At 40.6% G+C, this 14247-nt stretch overlaps 1 protein-coding gene across 1 annotated transcript; it reads right to left on the bottom strand.

Annotated features, from left to right (window-relative positions):
- Positions 1–841: 841 nt before the first annotated feature.
- On the bottom strand, positions 842–5871 carry LOC143136115 (uncharacterized). The gene is made up of 2 exons (XM_076296617.1): positions 1597–5871; positions 842–1284 (listed from the first exon to the last, which is right to left on the bottom strand). The coding sequence occupies exon 1, from the start codon at positions 5712–5714 to the stop codon at positions 1623–1625; it is 4092 nt and encodes a 1363-aa protein (XP_076152732.1). The 5' UTR covers positions 5715–5871; the 3' UTR covers positions 842–1284; positions 1597–1622.
- Between the last annotated feature and the right edge of the window lie 8376 nt (positions 5872–14247).

The following is a 14247-nucleotide window of genomic DNA, read 5'->3' as shown; positions in this document are numbered from 1 at the left end:
TGCAAAGATTTCTCTGGATTCTCTGAATGTTTTAATATTATGTCCTGTATGATGAACTCCCCAAATACATCAAAATTTCATCTTAAGAAGCATTAAAATTACCTTGTTTCATCATTTGACACAGAGTGATGAATACCCCTACATCTTTACTCCTAAGAGACCCTGTCTCGCTGGGATGCTCTTTTTCATACCCAATCGTGTTGCCAGGTACCCTTATTAGTTGTGAAATATTCCTCCTCTTTTTTTATCATTACACAACTTTTCCAGCATTTTGTTACCCCATTGTCCCAACTTTTTTTGATGGTATCAAATTCATATATTTTAAAATTGATAATTTTCAACATTTGATATGTTGTCTGTCCTATTTGCAACTAAATATAACTTGAAGAGATTTGCAGATTATTATATTCTGTTTTTATTCACATTTTACACAACATCCCAACTTTTTCTGTTTTGGGGTTGTATAAATACATTTTATATAGTAAGACGTTTGTCTAAGCATTGACATCCTCTTTTCTATCCACTTTGCAATAATCTAACTTTTAGGCAAATAATTTATGGAGTGTAAAAACTTTTTTCCAGTGAAGGCCTATGTATCACTCTGCGGTAAGAGCACGTTGTCCTGTTCCCCTAAAGTTCATGCACTCCTGTACATGGGGACGTGCCCATTACGACACATCTCTGTTCGCACAGTACTTGTGAATTAAACTTTGTGGTCAACGGCAGCTCTCTTCAGTCTCTTTGTGTCTTCTTGGATCGGGTTTTACCAGAGTGCTCGAGTTCTCGTCGTCATCCGAAAATAACAGAATAACAATATTATGTGTGTTTTATCACTGCCAACAGTACTTTTTAATGTAATTTACTTTTCACCTTTGTTCTTCTGGAAATTCTTATCCTTGATCTGGGTCATTCAGTACAAGCGCAACGTTTGTTAGCGAGGGCATTATCCTTTATGTTGCTGCAGTATTGCTTTATTTTAAAAAAATATGTACTGTATAAAAACACATTTGACATGACATTGTTGATAAAAAAATATCCATAAAAAACAAACAGTAAAAAATGACATCATTCAACCTTAACCTGAAGGTGTAACATGGCGTCAACAATCAACAATATGCTGCATAGTGTATAACAAATATAAAAATGCTTGGCTACATACAAACAACCAGGAAAGACAGTAATCCAATATGACAGATTATTTACTACACCTCCAGATATGAGACAAATCAGAATACAATTGGCCACCCATCCTGATGCAATTTCAATAAATCTCATTAGCAGTATCTGGTGAAAAGGGGAAAAAAGAGAATATTTTGATCAATTTGGAGAGCAATATTTACACATATATCAGATATTTGATATTAAGCTTTATTATATGTATTTTGGGAAAATTACACTGTTGTTGAGTATTTCTTTAGATTATATGTTTTAAGGATGTTATATGTGCAACATTCCATTGCAATTGTTTACATTCCTCCTGTCCATATAGCCACAAAGAATAACATAAAAACAAAAACAAACTCAAGATACCTAGAGTGTACAGGAACAAAGGGGAAGCATTCTAACAAGCAACAACAACTCATGTTTCATACTTACTTTCTTTCACTCGTCGTTATTCTTTGTCACACTTTCATGTGAATCTGCTGATACCGTTTAATCACATGTAGTCCCATGTCTTGCTTTTCTTGCAGAGATTTTTTGGATGTGTTCCTCCTCTCAGCTTCCCGTCTCAATTCACTTAGACTGAAGGACCTGTGTTTACGCTTTCTGTGATCTGACCGGTGCTCCTTGCTGGATGATCGCTGCTGCTGCTTATCCTTGTCTTTGCCAGACGATTTCCTTTCTGACTGGTGTTCATTGTCAGGTGATCGCTGCTGCTCTTCCTGGTCCTTTTTAGATAATTTATAGTGATTTACTGGTCTTTCAGGCACATTCTTTTCCCTGTTCTTATCTTCTGAGCTTGACAGTCTTCTGCATTTAGGAGTGGGCACAAAACTGTCCCCCCAACATTTCCTGATCTTGTCCCTGGCAGATGTCTGGTCAGGGGAATACAAAATATTAAGTAGAGGAGGCAAATTACGGTCACAATTTGTGTGATACTGATCCATTCCATTTGCTTCCTTAGAATCTACTTTTTGGGATCCATACAGCTTAAACGTTACACGTTTTCTTTTCCTGTGCACACCTGAAGACTTTGGCAATTCTGGATTTTCTGAAGTACCTGCTAGATTCAGAACATTCTCCCTTGAGGTATTAGTGAGGCTTACATCATTATCTATATGCCTTTTTTTGTCTGGTGTCTTTGTGATGTCTGTAACAAACTTTTGGGAGTTATTAGATTTCTTAGTCACTTTCAGGGGTGAATGGCCTGATGGACACAGGACATCTGTCAACTTTGAATTCTCACAATTTTCGAGTGGTTCCGTTCTACATTTTTTGAGGGTTACTGACTGGAGAGTGCTGGTGGGGATGCTGGTCTCGTGATCATTACTTGCACTTGATCTTTCTGCCTCCAGTGAACTTGATTCCTTCATTACATCAGAGTTTGTTGTCCTTATGGGAGCAGATGGAGAGATGGGAGAGCTGGCTTTAATCCCCCTGGATGATGATGAGTGAGGAATATGAATCTCCAGTCCAGGGGACTTGGCTCCCTGATGGGTTGTCAGAGCATGGCCCTTTCTGCAAGCATTTTGGGATGGAAGTTGATGTTCCAGAGTGTCCTTCTCCTTACTGCTATCTTTAAGAGGACTAGTTGGCCCTTTTGTAGCTGAATTGTCCATGTTGTCATTTAGTTTTTCTGTTCTGCCTGTCTGTATTTCACACAGTTTCAACACTTGCTCTATGGAGGGAAAGGATGGAATCTCTTCTTCAAATGTAGTAATATTTTCTTGTTTCATCATTTGACTCAAATCTCCAATTGTCTTACAAGTGTGCTCCAAGTCCACCTCCAGATCATCATCTTCACTGTCAAGACAAATGGGAGAAGACAGAGCAACACTGTGTACACTGTCATCAGAGTCTACCCATAATTCTTTTGATAATGCCTTAAACTCATCCATTGACAACACTGTTATTTTCATTGACAGCATGGGTTCATCTGGACTCTTCGGGGACTCATATGAATGCTCATTGCTAGGTGATGGCGGAGCTTTATGTGGAGAACTAATGAGGTCCTGATGTACATTTTCAGAATCAACCTTATCTTCTTTCTCAGATGACAAAGCAGTTAATTTGATGGACAGCATCGTGTCAGCTGGGCTCACTGAATAGTCCTTTTCTGATGTTTCCACCTCTTCACAGAGTCTTTCAGACAATTTCAAACCTTCTTCAGTCACATTCATCTCATGATCCAAGTCTCTACTGTTATTACCCGAGTCCACAGAATCTTGTGAGGATGAATTTGTAATTTTAAGAACAGCTGTGCTTTCTGATCCTATTCTTAAACACTGTTGTGAGGTTTGTTCCTCAGACATCTCGAGAATGTTAAACACTGTGTCCTTCTGAGTGTCAGCAGCATCTGATTTTTTATATGAATGTCTATTGAGATTTCTTAAAGACATTGAAACCTGAAGAGAGACATCATCTTCCTTGTTTTCCTTTTTTGATACACTTCGTCTATCACTGTTGTTGGTGGTGGAGACTGTCACTTTTTGTCTAGGATCATCTTGACTTTCAGGTTTGACATGTTTAGTCTGCTTAGCTTTGGCTGTACAGTTTTCATTGTACAAAGAAACTGTGTCTTTTGGCAGTGGTGTGGATGGACAGAGATCTTTCTTAGACACACTGTCCTCATGGGGAGATGTGGTATCTGGGGCTTGGATGCTATTGAGCAAGTGTCTTTCCTGTGACTTTAGATTCCAATGTTCCAGCAATGATCCACAGATTTCTCTTGTAAAATCTTCATCTGCCAATTCTCTGTCAATGTCCAATGATTCATCATTTACATTTCTCCACGATGACTTATTTAACTCTGTGGCTATGTCACAGTCAAAACAATTGGTAAGAATATGGCCCTTTTGCTTCAGCTGATTTAAATTCTCCACGTCCATGACATCAAACACCATATTATCCTCTTTTGTGTCAAGCTTTGCAGCCTCCTTCAATATATTTTCAAATGTACCGTCTAGTTCTGCTACAGTGTAGTTGAGACATTTGCCAGCCCAATAAAGATCAAGTACAGCATCTGCATCTGCAAATTCTGGTTTGTTCATTCTGCTTTCATTTTTTTTCCTTTCTTCCTCTTCTTTCAACTCCATGGCTATCACCAATATCTTCACCATTTTCAGACTGAACGTCACTATAGGCATGCCAAAGAAAACATCTGGTCCACATAACTCTTCATTGTTGGGAGTATCTTTGTTTTCAGGGGACAGGCTATTGAGAGAATTCAAGTTGTGGCAGACTGCAGACTCATCGGTGACATCAGCTTCAGGACGACAGCCAACCTCTGCAGACTTCACACATGATGATGTTTTCCTCACAGCAGCACTGTCAGTGTCAAAAGGCAAAACAATGGCCTTCTTGATTTCCTTGTCATCAGCAAGAGAACGCAGTTGCTGTGCACAGTTCATAGGAAGGGCGTCATCCCATTCCTTCCCTTTGCCACCATCTCCAGGTTGCTTTGATATAGGAGGTACGACTGCAACTGCTCTGTGTGTCTGTACACTTTTGTTAGGGGGCCCTTGAATAATAGAGCCATGGCAGCCCATACATTCAATGCTTTGGTCAATATTCCATGTGTCTTTTGTTACAAGGAGATTCAAGAGCAAAGGATTTCTGTCTTGCAGAGTTACGGCAGGTTTGTTGTGCAAGTTTGGTGTATGGTGGTTGTACAGATCTGACACTGTGACATTATCTGGAGGGGACAGACTATTGTCTCTGGTGGTTGAGGGGGGCAGATCAGTGGAACAAGAGGGAACGTTCATGTTTTGAGAGGGGGCTGACTGTGAGTGTGGTCCATAAGGATAAGAAGGGTTCAACCTCTGTACATCAGAGGAGAGAGGAGGTGAGTGGGTTGAGATGTTTGAGTAGTGACATTGAGAAGCTATTGTGGATGAAGTGGTAGGTGAATTACCAATCACATTTCTCCTTGAAATCTGCCTGTGGTTTACGTCATTGCCAAAGTCATGGCTGGACAACCTTGAGGAAGGTGATGAGACCAGTGTCACATTTTGTCCATTTGTTCCATTGGGAATCAAGCTATTTTGCATTGGTTGTAATGCAGGGCCTTCGGAGCTCAACCTGCCTTTCGTCTGGATATTTTGCAGTTCACTATTAACTGAATTTGGTGGATATGCCTGGGCCACCTTCTTCTTTCTCTTGCGTCGCGTGTGTTGTCCATACCGGTCTTGGTTTGAAATATAATGTAGACAGAAGGACTCCAACTGGGCCATAGCCTGACATGTGAGAGAAGATCTGTTTTGAACATTCTGCTTATTAACTGTAACACAGCTTGACTGCTGTGACTGTTTGACTGCTGAGAGAGATGCTCTATTGACATTCAGATTGTTAACAGTTGTCTGAGGTTGGACACTTCCATTTGGGACAACATTTATGTTTGTGTGTGAGTTGGTCTGCACACACCAGGTCTGTGTTATTTGTGATTGAGGTTGCCTAGTGGTGCTTTGTGCCACAGACATTTGTGAGCCGTTTATCGCATGCCGGTGCTGTGTCTGTGTGGGTTGTGCCACAGCTCCTTGATGTGACTGTACCATCTGGGAATTGTCTGCTTGAATGCTGTATCCACAGGAACTGTAATAAGGACCTGAAGTTGAGACTGAGGCTGAAACTGCAGGTGGGCAAGCAGAATTCCGATTTGGTGATGATATTACATGAGATCCATTTCCATGGTAACTAGCCTGTGGGGGGTATGTTTCATGCTGTGATGAAAGGTGATGCTGACTGGAATTGACCTGCTGGTTGAAATTGGAACTTGGGATTCCTTGGGAACTTGGAATTCCCTGGGCATTTCCAACTGGCTGCCCATACTGGTTGCTGTTGACAGGATAGCCGTAAAACACCTGGTTTTCCTGGGTCTCTTGGCAGGATTGGGGATGCATGATGAAACAATCATGGGGACTGAGCAATCACTGGAATGTCTGGAAAAAGAAAGCAAAAAGACAAAAGTTTCAGCATGTTTTAAATTCACCTCAAATTGTTGTTAGGTAAATTATTTCGGAATAAAGAAGATGAGACAGGAGCCAGTGATCAAAATCATACAATTGTATTGAATCGTTGGTCGTAACTAACTTCGAAGAGTGTCACTTCTTTTATATTCAGTGATTACACAACAAGTGTGCATGTCTACACCCTATTCTACAGTTAACATATTTGCAAGCTTTAAATATCAAAGCGTCCAAATATCAAAGCGTAATCCTTAAAGACTACATACGGCTTATATTTAGTGCCGTTGGCCTATGCTGCTAGGACCACCGTGAGGTGGCTCTTTTCATGTAGTTTTCCAACTCACACTCTTCACACCTTGTCTACAGACTGCAGTCTCAAACCAGACTGCAGTCTCGTCTATTGCAACTATATCTTCCTCGTAGATTTTTCTTAGAACTGACTAACTTGCGAACGTAGCCAACAAACAAAACAAGTTTCTTAATGAGAGGGTCTGTTTTTTATTTAGGTATGACGTCACAGAATCTCTCTGGACTCTAGAAACCTTTGGGAGGATAACATAACCAGCATCACCAAAAAAGCCCACCAGAGGCTCTTTTTCCTTCGTCAGTTGAGGAATTTTGGGGTGGCCTGTAAGGGAATGTTGCAGTTGTACCGAGCTGCCATCGAGAGCGTCCTCACCTTTTCTGTTACTGCCTGGTATGGCAACTCTACTGTCCAGCAGAGGTTGCAGCTGGACAGGATAGTCAATACGGTCTCAAAAATTATTAGCTGTAACGATTAGCTACGAGGCCCGATCCACCGGAAAGGCCTAAAGTTCCTACAAGATGAGACTCACCCTGCCAACTCCCTTTTCTCCATCCTCCCATCAGGTAGGTTGAGAGCAATTAAAACAAAAACCTGCCGCTCTCTCAACAGCACATACTGCAGAGCCATCAAATCTCTAAACAGCTCTCCATCCCTGAACCAGTATCTCAGGAAAAAAGGTTCTCCTAACAAGCCTGTATAATTTGCACACCTCTTTACACTATTTTACAATACTCTTCTTCTATATGTTTTTTATGCTACCCATATTAGTTTTATTTATCTATTTATTGTAAAGTTGTGGATTTGCACTCTGCATCGCTATGCACCATATCACCTTAACCTGACCTGTCACTCAAGCCTCCTGGACTGTCATCCAGGTATGTTGTGAGCAGTGTGCCCTTTTTACCTGCCTATGACAAAAGTGATCCTGTGTGGGACTCCGTATATGTATACAGGGCTCCAGAGTGCGACCAATTTGGTCGCATATGCGACCTAATTTTTCAAAAGTGCGACTAAAAAAAATCGGAGGTCGCACCGGTGCAACCAGCTATTCAAGAGAGGAAAAAGTGTCCGCATTGAAACTCTACCTTTGGTTCAATAACAGACACATATTTGGCCTATTTCGTGGTTTAAACAAATCACAGATAGTGAAGGGCGGGACCTCCCCTCTGATTGGCTGTGGCCCAGTGCCTGTGTGTAAATTTGAAAATGCGTGTGCTGCAGATAGAGAGACAGAGGTCAGAGACCCGTCAGATAAACAGAGTGGATGTAGTTGCATTACAGTGTGGTCACATAGGTCGAGATAAATGTCCCCTCTCCCCACTGCCTTTCGGCGGCTGGCAGCAGCAAATCGATCAGACGAGCCCGAGATGATGATCAAGTTTATCGTTGCCTACGATAGGCCTAGTAAAACTTCCCTTCACCAAGTTCAGTCCGAAATAATTATTCACCAGAAAAATAGTTTGAACGTAAACCCGATGTACAGGAATGCCACTTGCGCCAAATCTATAGGAGTCATTGCAGATGAAAAGACGTCTTAAAATTGTGAACAATGCATACAAGGCCTTCCCGAACGACAGATACAGATATCGCCGAAAAGGAGTGCGTCATTGACCGCAGTTACATGCATGGAGTAACCCGGTTTTCAACAGCAATATTTGTTTTGCGCGCAAGTTGTGTAAACTCATTCTGATGGCATCAGTCAATTTAATCCGGTATTTGGCGCAAACCGAATATCGCTGCTACATTTAAAGCCCAAATATTCCCTGCATGTATAACTGTGGTCATTGTGTACGGTGAATTGAATGGACACATTTAGATCGAGCATGGCAAGTCATTGCAATAGCCTATAATAATAGGCCTACCATTTCGTTACTGCATTAACCATAGTGATGTTCTTATTGAAAATTTAAAAATACTAAAATTAAAAAGTAAATTGCATTGTGGGGCTGTCAAATGATTATTGCAATCATCATTGCAAAATCACATAAAAATCCCTCTTTAAATTGTGCTCATATACATTTCTATGGAAGATGCTATGGCGAGCTGGTTTAGCCAAGGCCTAAAGATCATGAAGGATAGTATGTAAGACATTGAGCCATGAGATGTGCAGTTTGAAGCCCTTAAAATACGTGCACTGTTAATTTACTCACTGTTATTTTTATTTAATTCATCTTGAGATGTTTTAAGTTTAAATTTCAACTCAGTGAAGCACTTAAAGCACCACCAACACTTCATTAAGTTACTTTTCTTGTAGAATTGTAAATCATAAGTCATAGGACAACCTATATAGGACAGTAATTAAGGAAAAAAAGTGAACCTGCTGCGGTGTTAAATGCGATGTGGTTGAAAATTTGGGTGCACCTAACTTTTGTGCTGGTGCACCTAAGAAAAAAAGTTAGGCGCACCAGTGCAACCAGTGCAAAAAGTTAGTCTGGAGCCCTGGTATATATGTGTTCTATGTCTTTTTCTGTGTGTCTATGGTGATGTCTTTGTCCTGTCATGAGCACACTGAAGCAAATCCCTAGCAACTTGCACCGAGTTGTATGGCAATAAAGTATTGAATCTTGAATCTTGTAACCAACTTCTAGCTAGCTACAAAGCGCTTGCCTAAATCACTGAAGAGTAGATCTCCAATGCTTTAATTTGTATAATTTTCCTTGATGTTCTGTTATGCCTGTGTAGGAATACATTTTTAAACATTTAGGATATGTGTGTGTGTAAGAGCCTTGTATGGGTTGTGTATATTTTACTCATGTACTCTTTTACTTTTGTGTGTGTGTTCAAATTATACATAGAAGTGTATGGGTGCACAGAAATTGGGATGATGAGATATGTTTAGCATTTGTGACATTTGTTCTCAAGGTAACTGGGTCTAAGTGCTGGTTTGATAAGATAGAGGGGGTCCTTAGATGGAGCTCCCATCTTCACTAGGGAGGTTGGTGCCTTAATGTATGTTAGATCAAAGTTTGAAAAGTTTCTAAACTCTTAACACAGACTCACACCTACAAAACACAATTGGCCAAATGGATAATTTTCTTCTCAAAAACACATTTTGTTAAAGGGACACCAGGCAAGCCTGATGCTTTTTCTCTACGAAACTCCCTCTCGCTTGCAGGCAAATCTGTCAAATAATTTGACTGATGGCATTTCACTGCCTAGCGCAACATTCTCACTCCTAGGTTAACTTCCCATAGAGTCAGGCATATTTTCTATTTTTAAAAGCCAGTTATTTAATGGATCTAGGATATTATGCATCCTGATAAAGTTCCCTTGGCTTTTGGAATTAAAATAGCCTCACATCATCATCTAACCTTCACAATACCTAGAGATTGGCATGGTGTTATTTTAGTTAGCCTATTAGCTGGTTTGATTTGCATTGAGCTCAATGCACATCAAACCAGCTAATAGTTTAGATACCGGTCATCAAACCAGCTAGTTCACTATGTCACCTGTTCAATCAGAAATCAAGGTTCTCCCTGTTGACAGGTGATTGACATGTTGACAAGTCAATCAGAGCCCTGGTCAACAAGTCAATTAATCATCCTAGTTCCACTTGTTGATTAGTCATCATCAGATGATGTGGGGTTTTTTGGGAGGGAGATGTTGTTATGGTCAGCAAAATCTGAGACAGAGTAGCAACCATTTTCCTGGACTTTGCATGATTTTACATGGAATGAGTATGCTATAATAGACACAAGGTTCACTACTATATATACTGTACCATTACCGACATTGTAATCAAAAGTGCTTAAAGACTTAACCTCAAAATCAGATTACCAAAATCCATTTATAGAAGACACTCTCTCTGCAATAGACCTCATATACAAACCAAAACACCAACCAGCATCTGCTCAATCATCTCCCCTGTCACCAACTGACTTAAAATTGATAATGAAAGTGATAATTCAGTACAACTGTCATTTGTAATTTCCAAAAGTTGCTCATTGTGCAGCAAACTGTGCGCACATTATGCATTCACAGAAGACTTCCAGAGGACCAGTGACCTATTAACACTTAAAAGGACACATCTAGAGGACAAGTGAATGGGTCCTCCTGACACCTCTGCAACCTATCAACACTTGACAGGACACATCCAGAAGACCATTGAATGGGTCCTGACACCTCAGCATCCTATCAACACTTGACAGGACACGTACAGAGGACCAGTGAATGTCAACTAGTGTGGACACCTCTTTGTAGTGTGGAGAACCCTTTCCTGCTGATTGTTTCCATCCCGGGTTTCACTCTTTCGCCCCATTGCTCTGACAGTTAGCCTGCTGACTTGCAATAAATGTCAGTAATACTGAAACTTATGAAACTTACTGGTATAAGAATATAAAAGTGTTATCAAAACAGGAAAAAAACTTGCCATTATGGTAATGGTAATTCTACTTCCAAAGGTTGCTAATTTGTTGGTAATTAAATAATAACAGAATGCAGAGACAATTGTGCAATAATATCATAAATATTATTTTACATTTGATTTACGTAGTCTTTCAGTTACCACCGGGCCGGCCCTTTGGGCAACAATAGCCAGTGTTGTGTGCCTTCTGGTTTCTCCACCTACTGGTTTCCTTGTGTGTGCATGTGCTGTTCTCATAGCCTACCACAGCAGCAGTTGTCTGCAGACATTCACAAACAAGTTGTTACAGGCGGTTTGAAGTCGCTTTCATACGCCATTAACCCAAAAGCCACTCGGACAAAATATGTTTTGAGAACCAGCTAGTTGTTTGCAACAAAATATGTTTTGGGTGAGGATGGTAGCCTACGAGAAGAAACTATCTACATTTTAGCGCACCAGACCGTGATGTCTTCATGGGTTGAATGAAGTGAGTTTGCAAAAATAGCATATTTTTCGCAAGTCAAGAAATGTTCTTAAACAGTCATGGAACAGTGTGCCTTCCACGGCACACCTACCCCCCTCCCCCACCTCCCCCCAACATTCTAAATCAATGTTATGCACCATATTGTTATGTAGCATAGTAATATTATACACCATTTGAAAGCTTGGACTTTTGGGAATACATATATGACAACCTTTTTCATGTACAATTTGTGTGGTGCTTTACATTGTCAGATTATTCTCACTACGTCTGACTTAAATTTGATTAAAAAAAATGCCCCCCTCCCCCTCCTCCGCTTTTGGTGCTTCCTCACTTTCTAGCTACAGTGCAGCTGCAGTGCATTAAGTAGATGCCACATATTGGGTCTTGACCTATTCACAGGAATTCCTAGAAATTGAATATTCATGTTGTTTTATCCAATATTAGTTGCGCAGATGTATAGTCCATCTTATACACACCCGTTGAAGCAACAAAGAAAATGCAAAAAAAGAGACTTTTGTGTAATTATTCCATATTTTGTGTATTCATTCTATATCAGAACCCCTGACATACAATCCAAATAGTCTACAAGAAACCTTAGAGTGTCACCTTTCATTTGAGACCAGGATTATGCTTCTACACCAAGAGGTTGCCACACAGTAAGCCTTTTGTTGTCAGTATGCATTTTGGGAACCCAAAAGTCCTATGGGGAGTTTCCATAGGGCATTTTACAAAACGCATGAGCATTCCTTGGCAAATAATAGTCCAAAGCACTTTTTTTGCACACAGTAGGGTTGGGCGATGTCGCCTAAATTGGCATTTGACGATGTGTACAGTAAAACATCGTGATGGACGATGATATCGTCGGGGGCGGGGGGGGGGTTTCGTGTAGTAAACAGCCTATAGGTATGTCTGTACAGAAATACATGTATAATGTTCTACATAAAAATAAAAAAAATGCTATTATATAGGCTATACGGCCTGATGAAAGTGGACAGCTAAGAGAGACATACTGACCAGGCTACCGAAGTTGTGTGGAAGATCTAATCCAAGAAAATTGTTGTGAAAGACGGATAGACAATCAATCTGAACACTTGCGTGTGCACCAACCAGCGGAATATTACACATTGACAGACTTCGCTGGACCCAGCAAAAAAGCTACTTAAGACTACTATCGTGGTCACTCATTTAAAATATTAGTACTATGCAGCATCCCACGTTATCAGGCTACCGTCTATGCTGACTATAAGGGCGGCGGGAAGTGAAAGTAAAGGGCTGCAATCGCGCAGTCCAGGCTATAGGAGGGCGAAGTAAAAACACTTTTACAAATAACGAATCCCGATTACCACTCCGCTGCTGTCTGGGACTTTTGCTAAATGCATGAAATACAAGCCTTACAGTGAAAGACGGATAGGCTACCTTCTGATCCTATAATTAACGAAAGAAATGGTTTATTTTAACACAGAGAAGAAGGACGCATTTGGCGCTTGCTGTAGCCTCGCAAAAATATTTGAGCGCTAGAATGTCCTAGTCGTAGCCTAACAATAATAAATCTATATTTTCTGCTAAAGCATTAGGCTACATATTACGTCCAATGTAGGCTATAGGCCTGCGAGACATGTAGGCTACTAAAGGACAATTAGGCTACACATTCCCGTCACAGTCAGGAATTATTTGAATAAGAGGGTAAGTCTTTTATTTTACAAGACGGTAGACTAATACGTGATAACTGTTTGGCTGACAGCCTTTAAAGTAGGCTCAATTTCATTTTCAGGGAAAGGTTTTTTTATGTTTTAGCCTGTTACAGCAAGAATTAGTGACTGGCATGTGGGGGCGTGGCATCACGATGGTTGCTTTCCATCGTGATGCCTGTCAACCATCACGATGGACGATGATATCGTCTATCGGCACAACCCTAGCACACAGCTTCACAGGACCTGGTGCTAGGGCTCAGTTGTGTTTCTAAGTCATCTCAAGTGACCTAGAGGGCTGAAATGTGGTCAGTTCAGAGATACTTGTTATCCGGCAGAAATATAAAACAGTATTCTAGCCTCTGTACTTCTGTGCCAGTACTTCCCACAGCTATTCTGATTGTAAGAAACCTAAGAAATTTTGGTAGAAAGAAGAAGAAACTACAAGGTCTCAGCTTTCTAAAGAGACCAAGCATTTGATGGTAGGCCAAACTAGGTGGGAACAGTGGCCTCTGAAGTAGGCACAGGGCAATTTCAAGAGGGAAAAGCCTAAAAATGCCCATCCCATATGAAGTTAATTTTCGAATGTCTGTCTCAGGGAGCATTTGACTTTTGAAAACCATATGCCTAGTAGCCGTTCGGAGAAGGAGTTATAAGATAAGGGCAATGTAACCTTTTGTATCACCTAATGCAAGACAAAATGTTGCCACTGTGTTGCTTACATGGTTAATTGATCACGTGGTGATTTGACCAATGCAGAATAGTTCTTCTAGGCTCAATCAGACACCTTTTTTCAAAGCCATTGTATGCACAGGTATTGAAAAAAGAGTGTGCTTACAATGGCTATGAAAAAGGTGTGTCTGATTGGGCCTATAGAATAACTATTCTGCATTGGTTTTGAGTCACTAGGTCACATGACTTGGGAGGTATTGAAAAAAGGAGACCGTTCCATATAGGAAATAATGTATTTTCCTTAAAATATTCATATAAAATAGAGTGTGCATACAATGGCTATTGTAGGAACAGAAAAGCTTTATTCACGGAATCCGGAGACCTACGTTGTGTAGCTCACAGACGCAGTCTGATGTTACAAAGCAAGAACACACTTCTTATACCCTCTTGACAAGACAGACAAGACATGACATCTCCATTAATGTAATGCAAACCATTTTACGACCTGGTTACTCAAGAAGTTAACCATATCTATAAGGTTGTATCCCCTAACAACCGACATCTGTGGAATCAGCCAAGATTGACCCCAAGACAGTAAATAAGGCCTGGGGCGCCAGCCCGCCAGAGCA

The sequence above is a fragment of the Alosa pseudoharengus genome, unplaced genomic scaffold (assembly GCF_046254945.1).
Source record: "Alosa pseudoharengus isolate Yale_2024_CS ecotype anadromous, Long Island Sound unplaced genomic scaffold, YU_APseudo_1.1 YU_APseudo_1.1_scf_20, whole genome shotgun sequence".
Lineage (NCBI taxonomy): Eukaryota > Metazoa > Chordata > Actinopteri > Clupeiformes > Clupeidae > Alosa > Alosa pseudoharengus.
Note: the sequence above shows the minus strand (reverse complement) of the source record. Positions and strands in the feature narration are given on the sequence as shown.